Source organism: Centropristis striata, chromosome 15 (assembly GCF_030273125.1).
Source record: "Centropristis striata isolate RG_2023a ecotype Rhode Island chromosome 15, C.striata_1.0, whole genome shotgun sequence".
Taxonomy (NCBI): domain Eukaryota; kingdom Metazoa; phylum Chordata; class Actinopteri; order Perciformes; family Serranidae; genus Centropristis; species Centropristis striata.
Window position 1 is genome coordinate 21,874,130 of NC_081531.1, and position 18,073 is coordinate 21,892,202.

The following is an 18,073-nucleotide window of genomic DNA, read 5'->3' on the forward strand; positions in this document are numbered from 1 at the left end:
GTTATAACGAGTAAAAATGTTTACTGTGATAAAGGCCCATTTTTACAATATCACATTCTTCATTTGCACATTGAGGTACAAACCTTTACTTCAAAACATTTGTCATGATGGATGATGAAAATGTGTTAAATTGACTGTATTTACTAGACTTGCTCCAACACTGCAGCAGATCCACTGAACACAGCAGATTGTACTGAACATTGCAGAGGCACCAGAACAAATAAACCGGTCAACAAGTTCTCACAAATACTGAAACATCAACGGCTGATAGAAGTTATACAAGCAGGACGAATACGAAGCAGGATAGCTACCTCTACAGACTTATTCTATAACCATATAATCACACTGTGGATGATGAATTGTGTAAGATGCAAAATAGCAAGAAAACAGGTGTAAGCACCCAGACTCTGTCTGAAATGCACACAAAAACATACACTATAACTCAGAATCTCAAGAAACTGTCTCCCAAAGCAATGCAGGGTGAGCAAAAACACAAACAGCTTATCCTTGTTGCTTGAACTTATGTTTACAGGCTGTAATTTGGGGCAGTATACCTCATGTATCCTATTTCAACCAAAGAAAAAGTGAGTATATGATCATGAAAAAAAAAGCACACTGAAGAGAAAAACTGATATCAGTGATTCAAAACATTTTATGGAAAGATAAACTGCTGTGGTGGTATGAACTGAAAAGCACAAAAAGACTTCAGTGTAAAGATGAATAGAAAATTAAGCTAAATGATTACTAATTGTACGTGTTAATAAAGCATCTGCAAATCAAAGTCAAAGGCCAAACCTTCTCCAAACACCGGGTGTATAAAGAAGACCTGGGTCAAACACAACTTGCTAATTTTTGTTTCGTGTTGGCAGGAATTTCCAGAGGGTTAAATCCTTGAAAAATGGTCAATTTTCTTTTCTGGAAGTTTCTGGAACTTAAAACTCATCAACTAAGTAACCTTATTTGTTACACTGCTCAAAAACAGAAACACACATTTTCAAATACATTTGCACCCAGATCTGTTAAAAGAAAATCTGTATTCATAAAATTTTGGGGAAAACTTAATAAGCAGATGCTTATTATTAGAGTCTGTAAAATGCAGAAAGCTGCCACCGAGAAGAAAACTAAACCTTTTTACACGTGCTAAAAAAAAAAAAAGCAATGTTTTTTTTTGTTGATAACTTCTTGAAAACATTTTCCTACAATCCTCAATTAATTTGAGCATTAAGCAGGAGGAACGGCCCAAGTTACCGAACATGCATGAAGCACTTTCTGGGTTAGCAGAAAATGCGACCCCTGCATGTGATTCCTTGGAAGTGCTGAGGTTCCAGTAGAGCTTGATAACCTCTCACTACAATAAGCCACTTTTTACTGTGAGGGTAAAAACCCTCCAGCTGTGCTTCTGTCCGCCTACCTTTATCTGGCCAAAGCAGTCTATGCGACCGGGCCCTAAGAGAAGTGTGGAAGTGCCATTTAAGGCCTCCATTCACTGCTGTCTTAAATCATTAAATGATCACGAACACTCTCCCTCCTCTCTTTGCCTCTTTCTATCATCAGCCTCAAATTTTGACACTGCTTCCAGAGTAAACACTCACCAGCGAGGTGCAGAGGCTCAAGGCCTGGACTTACAAATCCAATTTTTACCTCATTCTTTCTTTCTTTCTTTCTTTCCTTCCTTCCTTCCTTCCAGTCCAGCCTTTCTGAGACTTGTCAAGTCTTGCTGTCTCTTTCCGCGGAAGCTCGCTGATCTTAACACATACACACACACACACGCACACTTCATCACAAGGGGGAAAAAGCGGATTGAAACCACCCTTCTCTCATTACATTTACTTGTATTTCATAAGAAATGGTTTCTACGCTTTCGTAATCGTTCCCTCGCCCCTGTTATCTCCTCTTCTCCTGCTTTAAGTGTGTCTTCTCTCGTGGCTGAGTGGCAAGCAGGCTTCAGCAGTTGGGTTCCTTGGGTTCCAGTTTGAACCTGGTTCAGCCCACTTTAGCCCAGCTGAGGAAAGCGGGGATGTCTCGGACGGGGACATTGCGGGTCAATGCTTTGACGCGCAGGTTACGGTCATCTGTTAGGAGAACCACCTCCCTCTGCAGCCTTACTGTCCCATCTGTGTGTGGAGGACCAAACCAAAGAGTCGTAAGACTTTATTCACATTAAATTTGACATATATATGAAAATTAAGTGAATGACAGGCAGTGTTACATACTTCTCTGATCAGGCATGAAGTCTTTTGCCTTGTCTTTGCAGTAGTGGAGGCAGCAGGACAGAATCACATCATCATTGGTGCCCTGGGGAAAAAAACAGAAAACTTAGTCACAGAAAAAACAGTACAAACATTTGATGTCAGTAATCATGTTCCATCAGCAGTCGGCTGCTGCTCCCCAGCAAAAGCAACAACCTTATTTCATTGCACAATCTCAAACCCAATTACCTAAAGGCAATAAAACTTTAAGCTACATTTATTCTCTCTCTCACCTGCTGTCCGGAGGTGTCCTCACTGCGGAAAGCAATAGACTCAAGCTGGTTTCCTCTGCTTGTCAGGGCTCGGAGGCACGGCTCCCTATCCTCGAATCCTTTCTCCAGGAAAGTCACAGCAAGCCGGGCCTTCTCCTGCACGGCCCGCACATGGGCCGCACTAACGTTATGGTTGCCACGACCGCCATTGCCGCGTCCTCCTATACCTACTCCTCCAAAGTTGTCCTGGCCTTTAGCTAAGCCGTCTAACTCTGTAATCACTGAGGGAGAGAACACAGCCCGACATGAGTATCTAATGATTTTTACACTAAACACCAGACACAAAGGGCATTTTTAACAACACCACAATTTATTCCTGCCTCTTACTAGTTATCCATTGATTTATTTCCACATTTTTTGTTTCTGTCTTTTAGTCTTACCAATCAGTGGCACAACTATGATGTATGTCCTACACTGGAGCAGTCTCATCAGCCCTCCCAAGTGATCAATGAATCCATTGGTATCAGGAACCAAAAAGAGGGGCCTCACTTCCAGCTCCAGCTGGCCACTTGTCTGCAGCACCGCCTGAAAAACACACAGTAAATTTGATTTGAACTTCAAGTCTCATGCAAACTTACTGATTTCCGATCCTTTTTTGATACTTCACATAAAGCACTTCACATATTGATACTTTTAGGATTATTTGCATATTTTACTTAGTCACTTTCGGACAATGTTGATCAGCAACACTATTTGCCAAATATTTTTTTTATTATTTATTTTTAAAGTCCTGTCATAGAAAATAAAGTATCACAGCGCATCCTGGTGTGGTGTCAGTGCTGGGATCTGAGCGGCTGCTGATAGACTTGAAAACCTCCAAAACTTCTAAAATCGCATTTAAAACAGCAGACCTCAGCAACATGTGTCCTTCCGAGAGTGCAATGCTATCCATCAAATTCAGTGCCACATCTCTGTTTTTCAAACTACTGTAAATAACCTGGTGGGTGGAAAAATCACTTGCCGAAACGCTAAATTTAGCGACTTATCAGACCCCCTTTGCGACTATTTTTCAAGAAAGCGACTGGAGACAAATCCAGTGACTCCATCTTACTCTTCTTAAGCCACTAACAAGCAGGAGGCCGGCTTGTTAAGAAGAGCCGCCGTTAGCTACAATTAGCTCTGTAGCAGTACTATGTGCTGCTGCTACAGGAGGTGTTCACTTAGCGATCTCTGTTTGTTTACAACAAGCACTGGCCACTCTGTGCACAGTTAGCGATGCTGTTAATTCACAATCACTATGTTTATGATCAGCGGAGAGTCTGTGCATAATTAGCCATGCTGCTTTCAGCTGCTGATGTTGTGCACAGTTAGCGACGGTGAAAACCATACGCATCACCTCCGGAGTCTCTAAATCCCTCTACGGGCTAACTTGTAGTCGAAACATGCAGAGTGAGTGGACCTTTGAGAGGGTGTGGCCTGAGACTTTCCCGGTGGCCACTCTTACGGAGTAATGGATTACATATGACATATGACACCCCCACTCTCTGTTTGAGAGAGAACATTAACCATTAAACAGGAAGAAATACTGGCCGGAGGGGGACTTTAACTGATGAACAGTCAGAAATACACCTTACATCCGGTTTACCTGTATTTGATCCCTGCGCTTCTGTTGCTGCGCCAGTTTGTTGGTGAGGACATGACGCCGCGCCTTGAGCTGCCTGATGTCATTCTCGCTGTCTCCCGCCTCCTCAGCATCCTCATCTCCCTCTGATGCTGACACAGACGATTCTTCCTCGACTATGACATCATCAGCCTGCCAAACAGACATGCATAAGACACATTTTTAGCAAAATGGCCTCTACAACTTCCAACAGGGCTTAACTGAAAATTAAATTTATAAAATATTGTCAAGGTCTAAAAAGGAGTGCAATCAGGCGAAAAACAGAGGTAGCATTCTTACAATATTACAAGGGAAAGAAGCAGAAAGTCAGTCACCTCTTTCTCTGTTAGAGAGTCCTGTCTGTTCCTTGTATCCACTGAGTGGTTTGGTGGAGGAGACGCTGCCACAGAGATGTATTTGCCTCCCTTAAAAGCCAACAGAGGCTCCTCCTGTCCACACAAAGCCTCCAGGAAGTACTTCAGCACTGTTACTCTCTTACAATCTGCTGCTATTGCCTGAGGAAAGAGGACGAGGATATACAGCATGAGAACGGGAAGAAGACAATCAGGGGTACATGGCATTGACAGAAGAATTATGCGTTTAATATTTAAATATTCCATGTAGTATGTGCCAGGGATGCAGTTTTATAATGTCATGAAATACACTTTCACTTTTGTCTCACCATGTCAGTGTGTTTGTCTGTGTAACAGGGCTCCTGTGGTGCAGCCAGCAGTGGCACGAAGCCAGCGAGCATCCGGTCCTCCTTCAGTTGCAGCACGGTCAGCTCCTCATCTCCCTCCACCTCTTCAGTGTCCACTTTGTACAGCGGCACCTCCTCATGGTCCACATGTGCCAGCACGTTACACAGGTCAGCCAGGCACTGCCAGACATCAGTGCTGTAGCTTGAGAGACAGGGAACGCCACAACCGATGGTGAGGAATGAGTACTGTAAAGGATTATTGTCTGAAGAAAGTTGGTGTGTGTAGTTTATGTGCAACTAACCAGTTAAAGCCATGATCGAAATCAACAGCAGCAATTTAAAGCGACTTTAATACAATATTTTGTATTTAATTTACAGATCTAAAATGTAGCATTTCTGCATTAAAATGTCTAAAAAGGAAAAGGGAAACATCGGATGATACTACAGAGAATAAGTTTGCAACAAAGTAATCCAGAAGAGGCTTCACCTAATGAAATCATACATACATATATATATATATATATATATATATGAATCAACAATAAAGACAACAACTCCCATTGGCCAGAAACAATCAGTTAGAGCAGGTTTATAGTACTCACTCTATACTGCACGGTGGTGGGTTCCAATGGTCTGGTTGTCCCAACATCCAATCAGACCAGACCTTGATACTTGGCAGCAGTTCCCTGAGGTCCAATGGGAAGGCAGAGACTCTAACCATACCCTCCAGCTCCTCCCCTTTTCCCTCCTCCTCTCCATCAGCCATGGGGACTGGTTCTAACACACAGAAAGATACAACAATTTGTTTTAAACAAAATCAAATTTCAGAAAATGTTATAAGAGCTGTACAATTACAGATCACTTATTCTGAAATGCGAGCTTGGGTTTAGTCTATGTGTGGAAAACAGAAATACAAGTTTTCCGCTGGGATGCCATCAGCACAGATTGCTGATGTTGGCTACGTTTCAAATTTGCATGAACATGTCATAATGACAAATGGTGGTTCAGCCAGATGGCATAAAATCAGACCAGTTTAAGCTGGTACCCTGGACCGGTAAAACTTGAAATCAGTCTTACAGTAGTACTGTATAAATGATTGTCCTTTCACTGTGTCTGTTATAGATAAGAACACCACTTCTATTAATGTTTACCTAAATATCATGTAGTTGTGGAGCATGCTGTGTCTTACCTGCAGGAGTGTCCCTGAGGAGCTCTGTGCAGCGCTGCACCAGTAGTGCAAACATTCCCAGACCCAGGGCCGTGCTTTGCTCCTGTAACACGGACCGCACGTCTCCGTCTCCACCTGACAAACAGAGACAAAAGCATTTCCTCAACACCCCTCGTATCGATATTACTGATGACTTGTGTACAGCTCCAGCATGCAAGTTCATTTTAAAATTGCATTTAATTTGTACATTAAAACAAAATGCTCAATTGTAAATTGAAGAACGAACAGCTTGAGATGAAAGAGTTTAAACAAGTAAACATTTCTTCCTTTAATGAAGCATTAAAAACAGGTTAAGAATAGTTGTTTAACAGCCATGTTTTTGTATTATTTTGCAGATACAGACAGTGCATTGAAACTTTGAAGCAATATTTGTTGTTTGATGGCAATGTTGGTGTGCAGCATCACCTCTGCTGTGAGCATTGTGTATGGTGAACATGTTGATGGTGATGATCTGCAGCATGTGCGTGCTGCCCAGCAGTGAGGGGCCGTGCTGGAGCAGTGTCTTGAACTCCTGCAGAACTCGGCTCGCAACTCCAGGGAAGGACTCCATGCTGTGCGGGAAAGACATTCATATAAAAACTGAGAAAAAGACGCATACAAACATCCTTCAAACTAATTGAGTCCATTTATTTAGAGAGCTGGAACACAAGACTCACCCCACTTTAGTGAAGAGCTTTCCATGTGCATGCAAGAAACTCAGAATGAATCTCTTATTTAGCTGGAGAACAAAAAGAAGGTCAAAAGGAAAAAGAAATAAGTATTAGGCGAAGCACAAGGACAGGTTTGGAGCTGCTGTCACCATCTAAATGCAACAGAGAATATAAAGTTGGAACACACACAATCGGAGAGAAACTAAATGGATTTGTTATACAGTAAAGCAAGTGAAATGGAAATAGCGAAAAGAAAGGCTAGGCTGTCACAATCATGAGTTTTAATTGACAAGTAATGGTAATGCAAATAACTGCCATTAATAATTTGTGTTTTTTCCTATTTCACAGTGATGCCATTGTCTTTGGCTTTGCAATAAGACCTAAACCATGCTTTTAGTTACAATATAAGATAATTTGCTTAAAAAATGTATCATCTCTTTCACCTGCTGCACATTGATTTATTAACACTGGAATCTTGTGGTTAGGTAGACACTTTTTTTTACTTTATTAGATTTAAATTCTCTTATAAACTTTATAAAGATTTAAATAGATTTAAAGTGTAAGTTTAGTAAGTAAACAGTTATTCAAATTGGTTGCAGTCAGCTGAAATAATCATAATCATGTAAAAATTGCAACAGGCCGAGCAGGAGAAGGTTTGTCCCCCATACATCTGCAATATTTGCCAAATTGTCACTCAGGCAGTGCTGAAAGGAGTTGTCCAGGTAAATCCATCCTGTTCTTTCAAATACTACGAGGAGAATATTCAGCAAACAAATAAATACTGTCCACTTAATTCATATACTCACTTAATACATACATGGGAAATTGTTGCACCAAAACAAACCTCAAAAAGGATAAAAAACTAAGAGGAAAATATGGGGCAAAAGTAATTAGAAATTAGAAGAGAGGGAAAATTTAACTCTCTATAAAATAGTGTGGGAGACATCTGCAGGCACCTGTGCCTCAAAGTGTTTTCATTACATGAAAAAAATACCTGTTAAAAAAATATACACAGAGAGGCCACTTTCTTTTGAGTGCATACATGTAAAATAGTGACACATTAGACTTAACGGCCCTCAGTACAGTAGCCATACAGTCATTTGTACGCAAGGCTCGGCATTTATCAATTTGGACGTGAGCGGAGGGTATGATCAGATCTCACCTCTGGTCTGAGCTTGTGTATGCAAATTTGAGTCAGCGTGAAGTCCACACGCCTGAATCTGAGAATTGTTATTAGACTATTGTATCAATGCCTGGAGCAAATCAACTGCTATGTTTTGTTATTGATTGGTGACAAACCAAAGCATGTTTAGGCAATATAATTTATCATTAAAAATTGATAAACCCTGCAAGCGTGAAATTCTTTAAATAGGCTACTAGCTGAGGCTATTAAATGTTTACAGTTATCCGGCACACCAGTGGTCCGTCAGTGTCTCCTCCACCACCGGTTCTGCCCAAATAGAAACACTTCCAATAAGCGTCGCCACACACACCTCTGTCTGGGACAGAATTCTTACTAAATGTAAATAACTGAATGTAAGTTTTAATATTAATGTTCTATTATTAATAATCTCCATTATAGTAATATTATTTGTACATTATATAGGCCATATATCACGGATGTATAAATTAAATATTCCAACCTCACCAGGACTTGGATTGTCCACTGCTGACCGCAGCAGTGATTTCCTTTGTTGAAACTTTTTAGCCTGCCAAATAAAACCAGTTGGTTCTGTTGCACCTGTTGGACGTCAGCATTTAACTTTCTCCCTCTGAGAAATGTATCTTCTTTTGGAATTAAAATTACTTGAAAACATTGCTTACCATCAAAAAGCTGAGTCTGTGCTCCAAATTTAAATATTCACTCAACCTGCTTGAGTATATAACTATAAAATCTTTTATTTCATGAACACCCGACACTGCTTATTTCTGTCTGCTTGAAATGTCTATTTTGCTCCTCTTTGTTGTTATTTGAAACTGTGGACTTTGCTATCCTCCTTTTGGCCTTATTGCATCCTTCTGTATTGTAAATTCTCGGGGTGAGGCCTCTGAACCCAGTCTATAATATGTCGTGATTTTTAAATAATGCTTGTTTCAAGCCGCCACATTTATCAACAGCCGATCATTCTTACGCTGAGATTGGTGATATATGAATGTTTCATGGATCACACGTGAACCGTGTCGTAAGATGATATATACGCTCAGATCTGCGCGCTGGTTTCTACATTCATTTGATAAATCAGGGCTAATGTCCATGCAACTATTAGAAAGCGAAAGAAAGGGATCTTACATCACTAGCGCTGAGACTTCCCAGCTCTCCATCCTGTTCAGAGTCTCTGCTGGACTCCCTGCCTTCTCTCTTAGAGGACGGAGTTGCTGCTTGTCTGCTAGGGCGAACCCAAATCTCCACCCGCGCACCGTCTTCCCCTCTTCCTCTCCCTCTCACTGCCGGGCCCCTGGTACCACCTTCGTGTTCCTGCCTCCTTCTTCTCTCAAGCTGCTCTGTCTGTAATAACAAAGTCTGTAAACAGGAAGCTCTTGTGCAGCCTCACATTATTGGTCCAAGAAAAAAACGATTTTGCCACAAGCTAAAGACTGAAGTTTGTGTCTGACCTTGCGCTTAGCTTCCTCAAACAAACTCATGAGGCTTTCCTTTGCAGTCAGGATGGGGTTGGAAGCTGCCAAGCTGCGCATGTAGTAATACACAGCATCCAACTTCCGCTTCTGTAAGTAAGAAAGTTAGTTACTTATTTTCAGTTATCTGATTATTCCTGCAAATAACTTTTTCAGATAAATATCTAACTCTTAACTTTCCATGCCTACATAAACCACACATCACTTACTGTATAGACTGCCAGCAGGGCCAGTTGATTATATGGTCGCCCATTTTTCGGTGCAATCTGCTGGGCTTTCAGGTACCAGCTACAAAAATGGAAATGTTATTACTGTTATGAGATACCATCCCAAAAAAACTTGTGAAAGAAGTCCAAGAGAAAGCTAAAAGCTGATAAACTTGTACAGAAATTCCAAAATATTCATGATTAGTTGAAAAATGGCTTTCTGGGAGAAATTGAACAAGTGTAAAAATTGCAGTCCTGACCAATTTTTTGACATTGTAGTCTCCTGACTCTAACCATTGACTGACAATACACATCTTGTGCTTTTGACTGTGCAAGACACTTCACAATACCTGCGAGCCTTGCCGTAGTTGGCTGTGTCACTGGCTTGTTCCCGGTAACGTGCGATATCTCCCTGACAAATCATGCAGCGCTGAGCACTGATAAGTGCATATTTCACCTGAAACATAAGTGAAAAATAAACATTCCACAAGCTGCATTTTTATTGCGCATTTCAGGCATGTAGATCATATATTCATACCCAATTTTAAAATGCATTATATGATAACTCTTTCAGCACGTTAAGTGCACATACAAACACATGCAGACTGCAAGGAGTATTTCTGTACCGTTTTTCTTAATGGTCGAGCCCTGATAGCAATGCCGTCCATGTAATCCTCCAGTTTAAACTGGTACACAGTCTGCAGCTTCTGGAGCAGCGTATCAAAGAATTGTGCCCCCTGTAAAACACAGACAATGAGCACAATGGATAGAAGTGCAGTTACAGTGAATTATTAGTAATCTTTAACGTATGCATGTACAAATAGAAGCTTTACAGGTTATCATCACACCCAAAAAGTGTTATGAATGATCAACTTATTTGATTTATTTTTACCACTTCAAGAACTTAAAAGCTGCAAAAACTGATTATCCAGTGCTTCCCCAAATACTAAGCATGGTCACAACTATATATCCAAATACGTGCCGGAAGAAACTGTAAATGTTTGTCTTGATATCATCGAGGAAGATTATGACTCCTGCACACAGATGTTCAAAGCTAAACACACACTGTAGATCAGTACTTCATTATTTTGTGAAACTTTGCCCTGTCTAATCCTTACCTCATCGAGCAGTGTGAGCAGCATGTTCCTGATATGAGAGGCGTTGTCGTAGGTCGGGTCCTTGAGCAGCTGCCTGAAACGCTCTATGACCTGATAAAAGACATTCTTCCACAAAGCCTGATCCACGTTCTGCGAGTCTGAGAAGTCTATGTCTGTCAGAATTACCTGCTCGTACAGCCCCAACAGGTCACCTCTAGAGAACAGGAGGAAAAACAGGAGGGAACTTTTTCAATATGTCTATTTTGTTGAGTATATTATAAATTTGTCCAAAGAGACATGTCAGACACACACACACAGAAAAATGTCACCAACACTCATCTTTTCCCTGAAATCCTCACCTGAGCTGGGCCATGCGGTGCAGTCCATCAGCACTCACTCTGTCCCGGGACAGCAGGTTACTGAGCTGGAGCTCCTGTGTGTCCGCAGCCCTCAGCAGTCTCGCCAGCTCTCCTCTGGCCTGTTGCTCCACCTCTTCATATGTCAAACTACCTCCTGCAACAGGCTGGGAATAACCTGCTCCTCTGTAATTCCCACATAGCTGACCCACACCAGGGCCTGGGTACACACCATTAGGGGCAGCCATTTGGTAGGGCACCATATAAGGATAGGGGTAGCGTTGACTAGTGGTGGTGCCAGGACTGTGTGGGCTGCTGGTGGGCATGGGGTAGCAGTAGGGGTTGTCAGAGTTTTGAAACTTGTAGTAGGCCATGGCAGCAGCCTGCTGAGACCGCATGTGCTCACCCTGCGGGACTGGAGGACTGCCTGCAACTTCATCATCTGTGTCGAGAAAGTGAAGTTGTCCATATCCGGTCCCTGTCTGAAGATATACAGGCTGCTGGAGGGATGAATGCTGTGAGGATTGGGTACCAGTAAGAGCAGGTTTCTGGTCTGGGTTATTTGGATCCCAGAGTCGTCTCATTCCTCCTCCTCTGCCTCCTCTGGTCCTGCTAGCTCCTCCTCCCCTGATTCCACCAAAAAGAAGTCTTTGTCCAACCTCAGGTGGAGTAGAGATGTCTGTGCGGGCTGGAAGGACCAGGATTCCACCACCTCTGCCACGAGGAACCAAGCCTGGCTTGCGTTGTTGTGACACTGCAGTATGTGTCGGGGTGCCCGGCTGCTTTTCTAGAGAAACCCTGAGGATTCCCCGACCTCCACCTTTGTTTCCCTTTGGTCTGTTCCTTTCTTCCCTCCGCCTCTCTGCACTCATCTCTCCTTCCCCACCTCTTCTCCTTCGTCTATCTTCTGCTATGTCACTCATCTCACTTCCTTCATGTGATTCTGTAGATGATTCCCCATTGGTTGTCCAGCTTTGTAAATGTCTCCTTTGTCCATCTCCACTGTTAACTGCTCCCTCTTTGTTATTATGCCGTGGGTCCAAGCGCGGCCACTTGGTGCTCTCCACATCCATCGCAAGTCCTGGACCATCCAGACTGGCTGCACTGCTGGCTGAGCTGCTGCTGTAAGTTCGGTAACGCGAGCGCCGAATATCTGATTTGGAATAGCGTTTTGAGGTTGACGTTGTGATGTTTGCATTGGATTTATTCATTTCTACAGCCCTGCCTGGATCTCCTTCGGTCTTAGCATCTTTCTCTCTGGAGTAGTTGTTGTTGTCTCCTCTTCTGCTTTCTCTGCGGTTCTCTCTCCCTTTGCTGTGCTGTGTCTCTCCTGTCTTAACTGGTTTGTTATCCCGATCTGCTTCCACTGCTCTCTTGTCTCTTTCTTTCTCTGCTTTCCCTCGTTCACTCTTTCCCCCACCACCTGCATCATTTTCTCTTCTGGAATCCTGATTTCTCTCCTTTTCCTTCTCCACTCCCCTTCTCCTGCGATTTCCCTTCTCTCTTTTCTTTTCTACCTTTTCTTCCTCTTCTTTTGTCCCTCCCCCTTGGCCTCTCCTTTCCTTATTAGGTGTTTCACTCAACTCTTTCACAGCTTGGCCTTCACAACCCACTTTACCCTTGTCTTTAACGCTGAGTTTTTCTACTTTGCAAGTAATTTTTTCCACCAAAGAACCAGAAGGTAATGGAGGTTTTTCCACATCTCGATGCTTTCTGTTTGCCTCACTCGATTTAGACAATTTTAAACTTTCCTGTATACCTTTACCTTCTTTATCTTTCCCTCCCTGCTTCTGTGTAGATGTCTTTTTGTTCCCCTCCCTTTCCCCTGTATTCAGCTGGGATTCTGATTCAGTTATCTGCTTATTCTTCCAAGGGGGAGGCTTTTCCTGTTCTCTTCCAACTGCACAGTCCTTTCCCTGGACGCTCCTGCGGCTCCCGGGTTGATAAAATTCTCGATCTGGTTTGCGGGCTTTCCGTGTCGGTTTGGCAGCACCAGCAGGTTCTTGGTGTTCTCTGTCATTTTCAACAAAGCCTTTCTCTTGATTTTCTTCTGACTTCGCTTGCGAGAGGTTGCCCTTTCCACAGTTTTGAATGTTACTACCATCACCTCTCATCCTGTCTTCTTCCCTTTGGTCGGTGCCCCGCTCTGTGCACCCGTGTCTCTCTAAAGCTTTTCCAGAGAGAGGCCTTTTCTCACTCTGTGATGGTTGATCATGGTCATGTGAATCAGTAGCCTGGGGATCACTCTGACCAGTTTCTCCCTCCTCGCTGTCACGCTGACATCGTCCATGTCCAGCTGTTGGCTTATACCGCTGCAGTTCAGGGCGCTTTCCATCACGCTTCCTGTGCTGCTTGTCTTTGTGGTGCTGCTGTTGCTCCTCTGCAGAAAGAAAGAAGATGGAGTGTGGGCATTAAAAAATAAGATTGGCTTATTCCGTTTCTCTCATTTTGTCAACAAAGCCCATTAAAAAAACAAAACAGATTCAATAATGCCTCAGACTGTCTCTCAGTACTTTCCGACTCCCCTTTCCTGTCTTTGGCTCTCAATCCAAAGCCCATTTATTTCCACTTAAGACATAAATCTTTAAAAACTGGCTACAAATACAAAGCTTAATTTACATTATCAGCTGGGCACAGTAGATTTTGAGCAAACATCACCTAAACATGTATAAACAGTGTAGTTGTGGGGGCTATTTTTATCTGTGATGAATATGCATGTGGTGCTTTAGTAGTATTTTATCAGGATGTCGGGAAAAAAAAACAGTGACTGAACTGCACTACGGCAGAGGTTACCCTAAACGGTGCCACCTGCCACCATTGGGAAATCATTCTCACACTCGGGAGCAATTTCGGGCTCAGTATCTTGCTCAAGGATACTTCGATATGTAGGCTGCCATGGTCAGGGATTGAACCACCAACCCTCCGACCGGTGGGCAACCTGCTCTACCAACTGAGCCACAGCTGCCACGCAAGCTTCACCAGACTTTCTTTGTGGACATGTTGGCAATAAGAAAAATTAACAATAATAATAACTGAAGCCCTATTTGGAAGTCACTGGAGATGTCATCATTTTGCATCTTCAGAGTATAAATTTGTGAATATTCACACACTATTGACACCTAACCTTACTAAACACTGCAAGATATCTGTTTAAAAACAGAAAAAATGTCAGTCAGCATTTCCCTGACTGACGTTGTGAAAATACCGTTAAACATGGAAAATGGGCAGCTACAACCATATAGCACAAATATAACTGTTTCAAGTATGTCTTATTATATACTTTGAAACAAAAACTGCTGTTTCTTCAGCGGGAAACGAAACTGTAACGGCAATTTCTAACATTTAACCCTCTGGAGTCCATCTATTTATTGAAAATACATGTTTTATTTACAGTAATAACTTTATTTATATATGATATGTAGACAAACTGAGAAAGCCAGTTGAAAGTACAATCATAGGAGCTTTCAGTGTGCCATTTATGTTTCTAGACCATTTTTAATATGTGAAATTTCTTTCTACAATGAAAACTATTAATAATTTTAATTTAATGCAAATAGACTGTTTTGTAGTTTTGTTTTATTTTTTTCTGCTATTTTTGTGTGTATAAATGGTTTTTAAAAAAATGGTACATTTCCATAGACACCTGTGTCTTTTGTTTATATTTTTGGTTCCTGGCAGCTCTATACTTTGTTAATTAAAATAAAATGAAAAATCTGACTGATAAAGTTTGTGTTGAGAAAAAGGAGCCATGCATGTGATGTAAGGACAGGCTGAAAGATGTTAACAGAGACAGAAATTAATGCATAGGAAGTTGACAAATTTTAACCAAAATCTCCTGGACTTCAGAGGTTTAACGGTCAGAAGAGTTGTTTTCGTTGCACCATTCAACGTCACCGTTACATTAAAATATAAAGGAAAATGTTATTAAATAATGTAAGTGTAGGGAGTACATGTTAAAAACAGTGTGAAATATTATAAACTGGGGTAAATCGTGGCAAAAAGTATCCGCTGTCGTTACGGTTGAAGGGGGCGTTCAAAACCGCGCGGGATCAAAGAATGAACAGGGAGCTAGCAGGCTAGCTAACAACATTAGCATGTTACAAACTTAGCAACTCCGCAGGCTACTTTCTCCTAACTTTGGGTGCTTCGTTACTTCAATTTATCGATTTTTTCACGATTGTATTCGCTTCACGTATACAGTTGACTTTCTCTCACCTCTCTGACAGTTGGTAATAATGATTGAATTCGACGCATCAGCTCGGAGTTCCGCAGCTGAGATTCGCACTCTGTCGAGCTCGTTCGCCATCTTTGCTCTCACGAAAACAAACACAACCAAAGTACGGTGGCCCGGCGGCCGGTGCGGATAAGTGTACGTACAGTCGCGTCGGCGCCGCAGAGGCAGCCGGGTATTGTAGTACGCTGCCTTCTATGATTTAATCTAAGCGCACTGTTATAACTATCAGTGCGTTTCAGATTCTTTATTTGTGTAGGCTTAAAGCAGCTATATAAAAAATTCAAAAATAAATAAAAGTCCTGCATAAAATATTTTAATTTTATACGACTTTTATAGGCTATAATAATAATAACAATAATAATAATAATAATAATAATAATAATAATAATAATAAGACAGTATCTATAATATTATATGTTATATTTTTATTTATATTATTGATTTATTTATTTACAAACACAAAATTCTCTTTGAACTGTAAATCATTGATATGATGTGTATTTCTCTTATGTAAATCATTGATATGATGTGTATTTCACTGACCTTTTATGTATATATATATATATATATATATATATATATATATATATATATATATATATACAGTAGATACACCATAATAAAAGGACCATTTTGCAAAATGAGCACATTCACTTTTGGTACTCTAAGTACATTTATATTGTCCTACTTATGCACTTTTACTCACTCAAGTAAGTATTTCAATGCAAGGCTTTTACTTGTAATGTAGTATTTTTATACTGCGGTATTGATGTTTTTACATAAATAGAATATCTGAGTACTTCTTCCACCACTGATACCACTAATACCACATATTTATATTTGTGTGTGTGTGTGTGTGTGTGTGAGAGAGAGAGAGAATACGTATATCTTATTATTATTATTATTATTATTATTGTAATTAACAACAACAACAAAAACATATTGCATTTATTTATTTATTTATTCATTCATTTACTTATTTATTGTAAAGAGCAGATTAGCAAATAACAAATGTCTTGCCTCCATATCTGTTTATGCAGTCACAGATTTGATGTTTGATAAAAATGGTTGTTGATGATTGGGCAAATTTGTCCAATCTTTCGCCAGGCTGTGTTGTTCTATTGTAAAATCCCTTATAGCTTTCTAATTAGACTCATTATTAATTCTGAAATGATTGACATATTATTTATGTCAATAATTGTAATAAACATCTTCTGTTACAGTTTGACAAAATGTGTCAGTCTGAGATATGCAGTTATGTAATTCTTACGTAGGCCTTGACCTACATATGAGGCCTGGGGGAAGGGGGGCTTAAAGGTCTACACATTATATAAAGAAACAGACAGACAGATATCCCACATACATATACACAATCAGTTACACACTTCTGCCACTAGGTGTCAGAAAAGACATCTTATTCTCATTTCTCTCATTTACCTGTCCTATAATCCTCAGGATTGGCCCAACAACGAACTTTCTCTTCTATTTTTGCTGTCTAAGTAATTTACATGAATGAAGCACAACATCTCCTCCTTATCCTATTGTCTCTCTCATGGTGTTAATGTGAAATATGAGGAGGGTAAATTGTGTGACTGCAAAAATAAAAAACAGAAACATACACAGAAAGATTTAGGAGTGTACATGCCTGTGTGTGCAGATATGAGGAGGGTGCGTGGAGAGTTCAGACAGACATCATCGCTGTGGCTGCTGCTAGAGTAAACAGCTTCATTTCCCTAGCAACACCAAATTAAAGGGACAGAGTCTCATGTCCTTCCTATCAATCTCCCACACACGATTCTTCATCCAGTGACAAACCTTCTCTTTTCTTCACACACGTTTCTTCATCATGTCACTAAGTATTTAATGCAAGGAGTTGAATGGCAAATTTATCACTCATATATCTACACATTCTTATAGCGCGTGTCACTAGATTACTTTTTACAAGAAGTGACTTTCATCTAACTTGCTTATAACCCTTAAACACAAAGCAGACAGTCAACAGGGAGAGAAAACTGGGCTAATTAGATGATTGTATAGATCATGTTTTTATCTATTTATTTTTAAAATGTTTCGATTGCACAGGATTTGGTTTTACTGTCTACTGAGTTTTATTAACCCTCTGGAGGCACATGACTTCTTTATGACGTCACGCTGTAAAACAACGCTGTTTCCTGCTGTCAGCTTCCCTCTAAAGTACTGACTTGAAACTCCTTGCCAATTGTTGTTTGATAATGATAGGCCAAGTAAGACCGGAAATAAGGTCAAACATATTTAGTATAAAAATATAGAACTAGATCTCCTCATTTTACCTAACCTAATCCGATGTTTCGTTTTTTGTGTGTGTTTTTGGGGTTCCAAATGTTGATCCAGTAGGTCGAAATGAAAAAATAATTATCAGGTCATATTGGTGAGGTTGTGCTGAAAAAAACAGTTAAGTTTATACACAGGCAGAATGAAAAGGAGAAACGGACACAATAGCCCAAAACTTCAAATTAAATTCACATTTAAAGCACTTGAGATACAAACCTCAGATGAAGATGACATGTTGCTCATGTTTATTATCAGTGATTAATTCAGTGTGTGAATGCTTTTTCATACAGTTTTGATTCTCACAGTGTCTCTTGATGAAGCACCGGCGCACCAGGGGTTGTAGAATGTGTGTCTGCAGTGGAGAGGTGTAAGAGAGGGAGGGGAGGAGAGGAGAGGAGAGAGGAGGGGAGGAGAGGGGGGCTGCCGGAAGTGGTGGGCGTGTGTCTCCCTGTGTGTGCATGAGTCTGTAAGTGTGTGCGATTGTGTGCCTCAGCGTATGTGTGCAGAGTTCTGATTGTCAGTGCTGCACCACAGTGC

At 41.0% G+C, this 18,073-nt stretch overlaps 1 protein-coding gene across 1 annotated transcript; it reads right to left on the reverse strand.

Annotated features, from left to right (window-relative positions):
- Positions 1–120: 120 nt before the first annotated feature.
- On the reverse strand, positions 121–15,303 carry smg6 (SMG6 nonsense mediated mRNA decay factor). The gene is made up of 19 exons (XM_059351510.1): positions 15,208–15,303; positions 10,996–13,372; positions 10,658–10,850; positions 10,166–10,276; positions 9,890–9,996; positions 9,543–9,621; positions 9,313–9,423; positions 8,990–9,205; positions 6,706–6,767; positions 6,455–6,600; positions 6,011–6,124; positions 5,424–5,598; positions 4,804–5,023; positions 4,457–4,636; positions 4,107–4,274; positions 2,902–3,046; positions 2,483–2,742; positions 2,214–2,295; positions 121–2,114 (listed from the first exon to the last, which is right to left on the reverse strand). The coding sequence occupies exons 1-19, from the start codon at positions 15,296–15,298 to the stop codon at positions 1,984–1,986; spliced, it is 4,968 nt and encodes a 1,655-aa protein (XP_059207493.1). The 5' UTR covers positions 15,299–15,303; the 3' UTR covers positions 121–1,983.
- Positions 15,304–18,073: the final 2,770 nt, after the last annotated feature.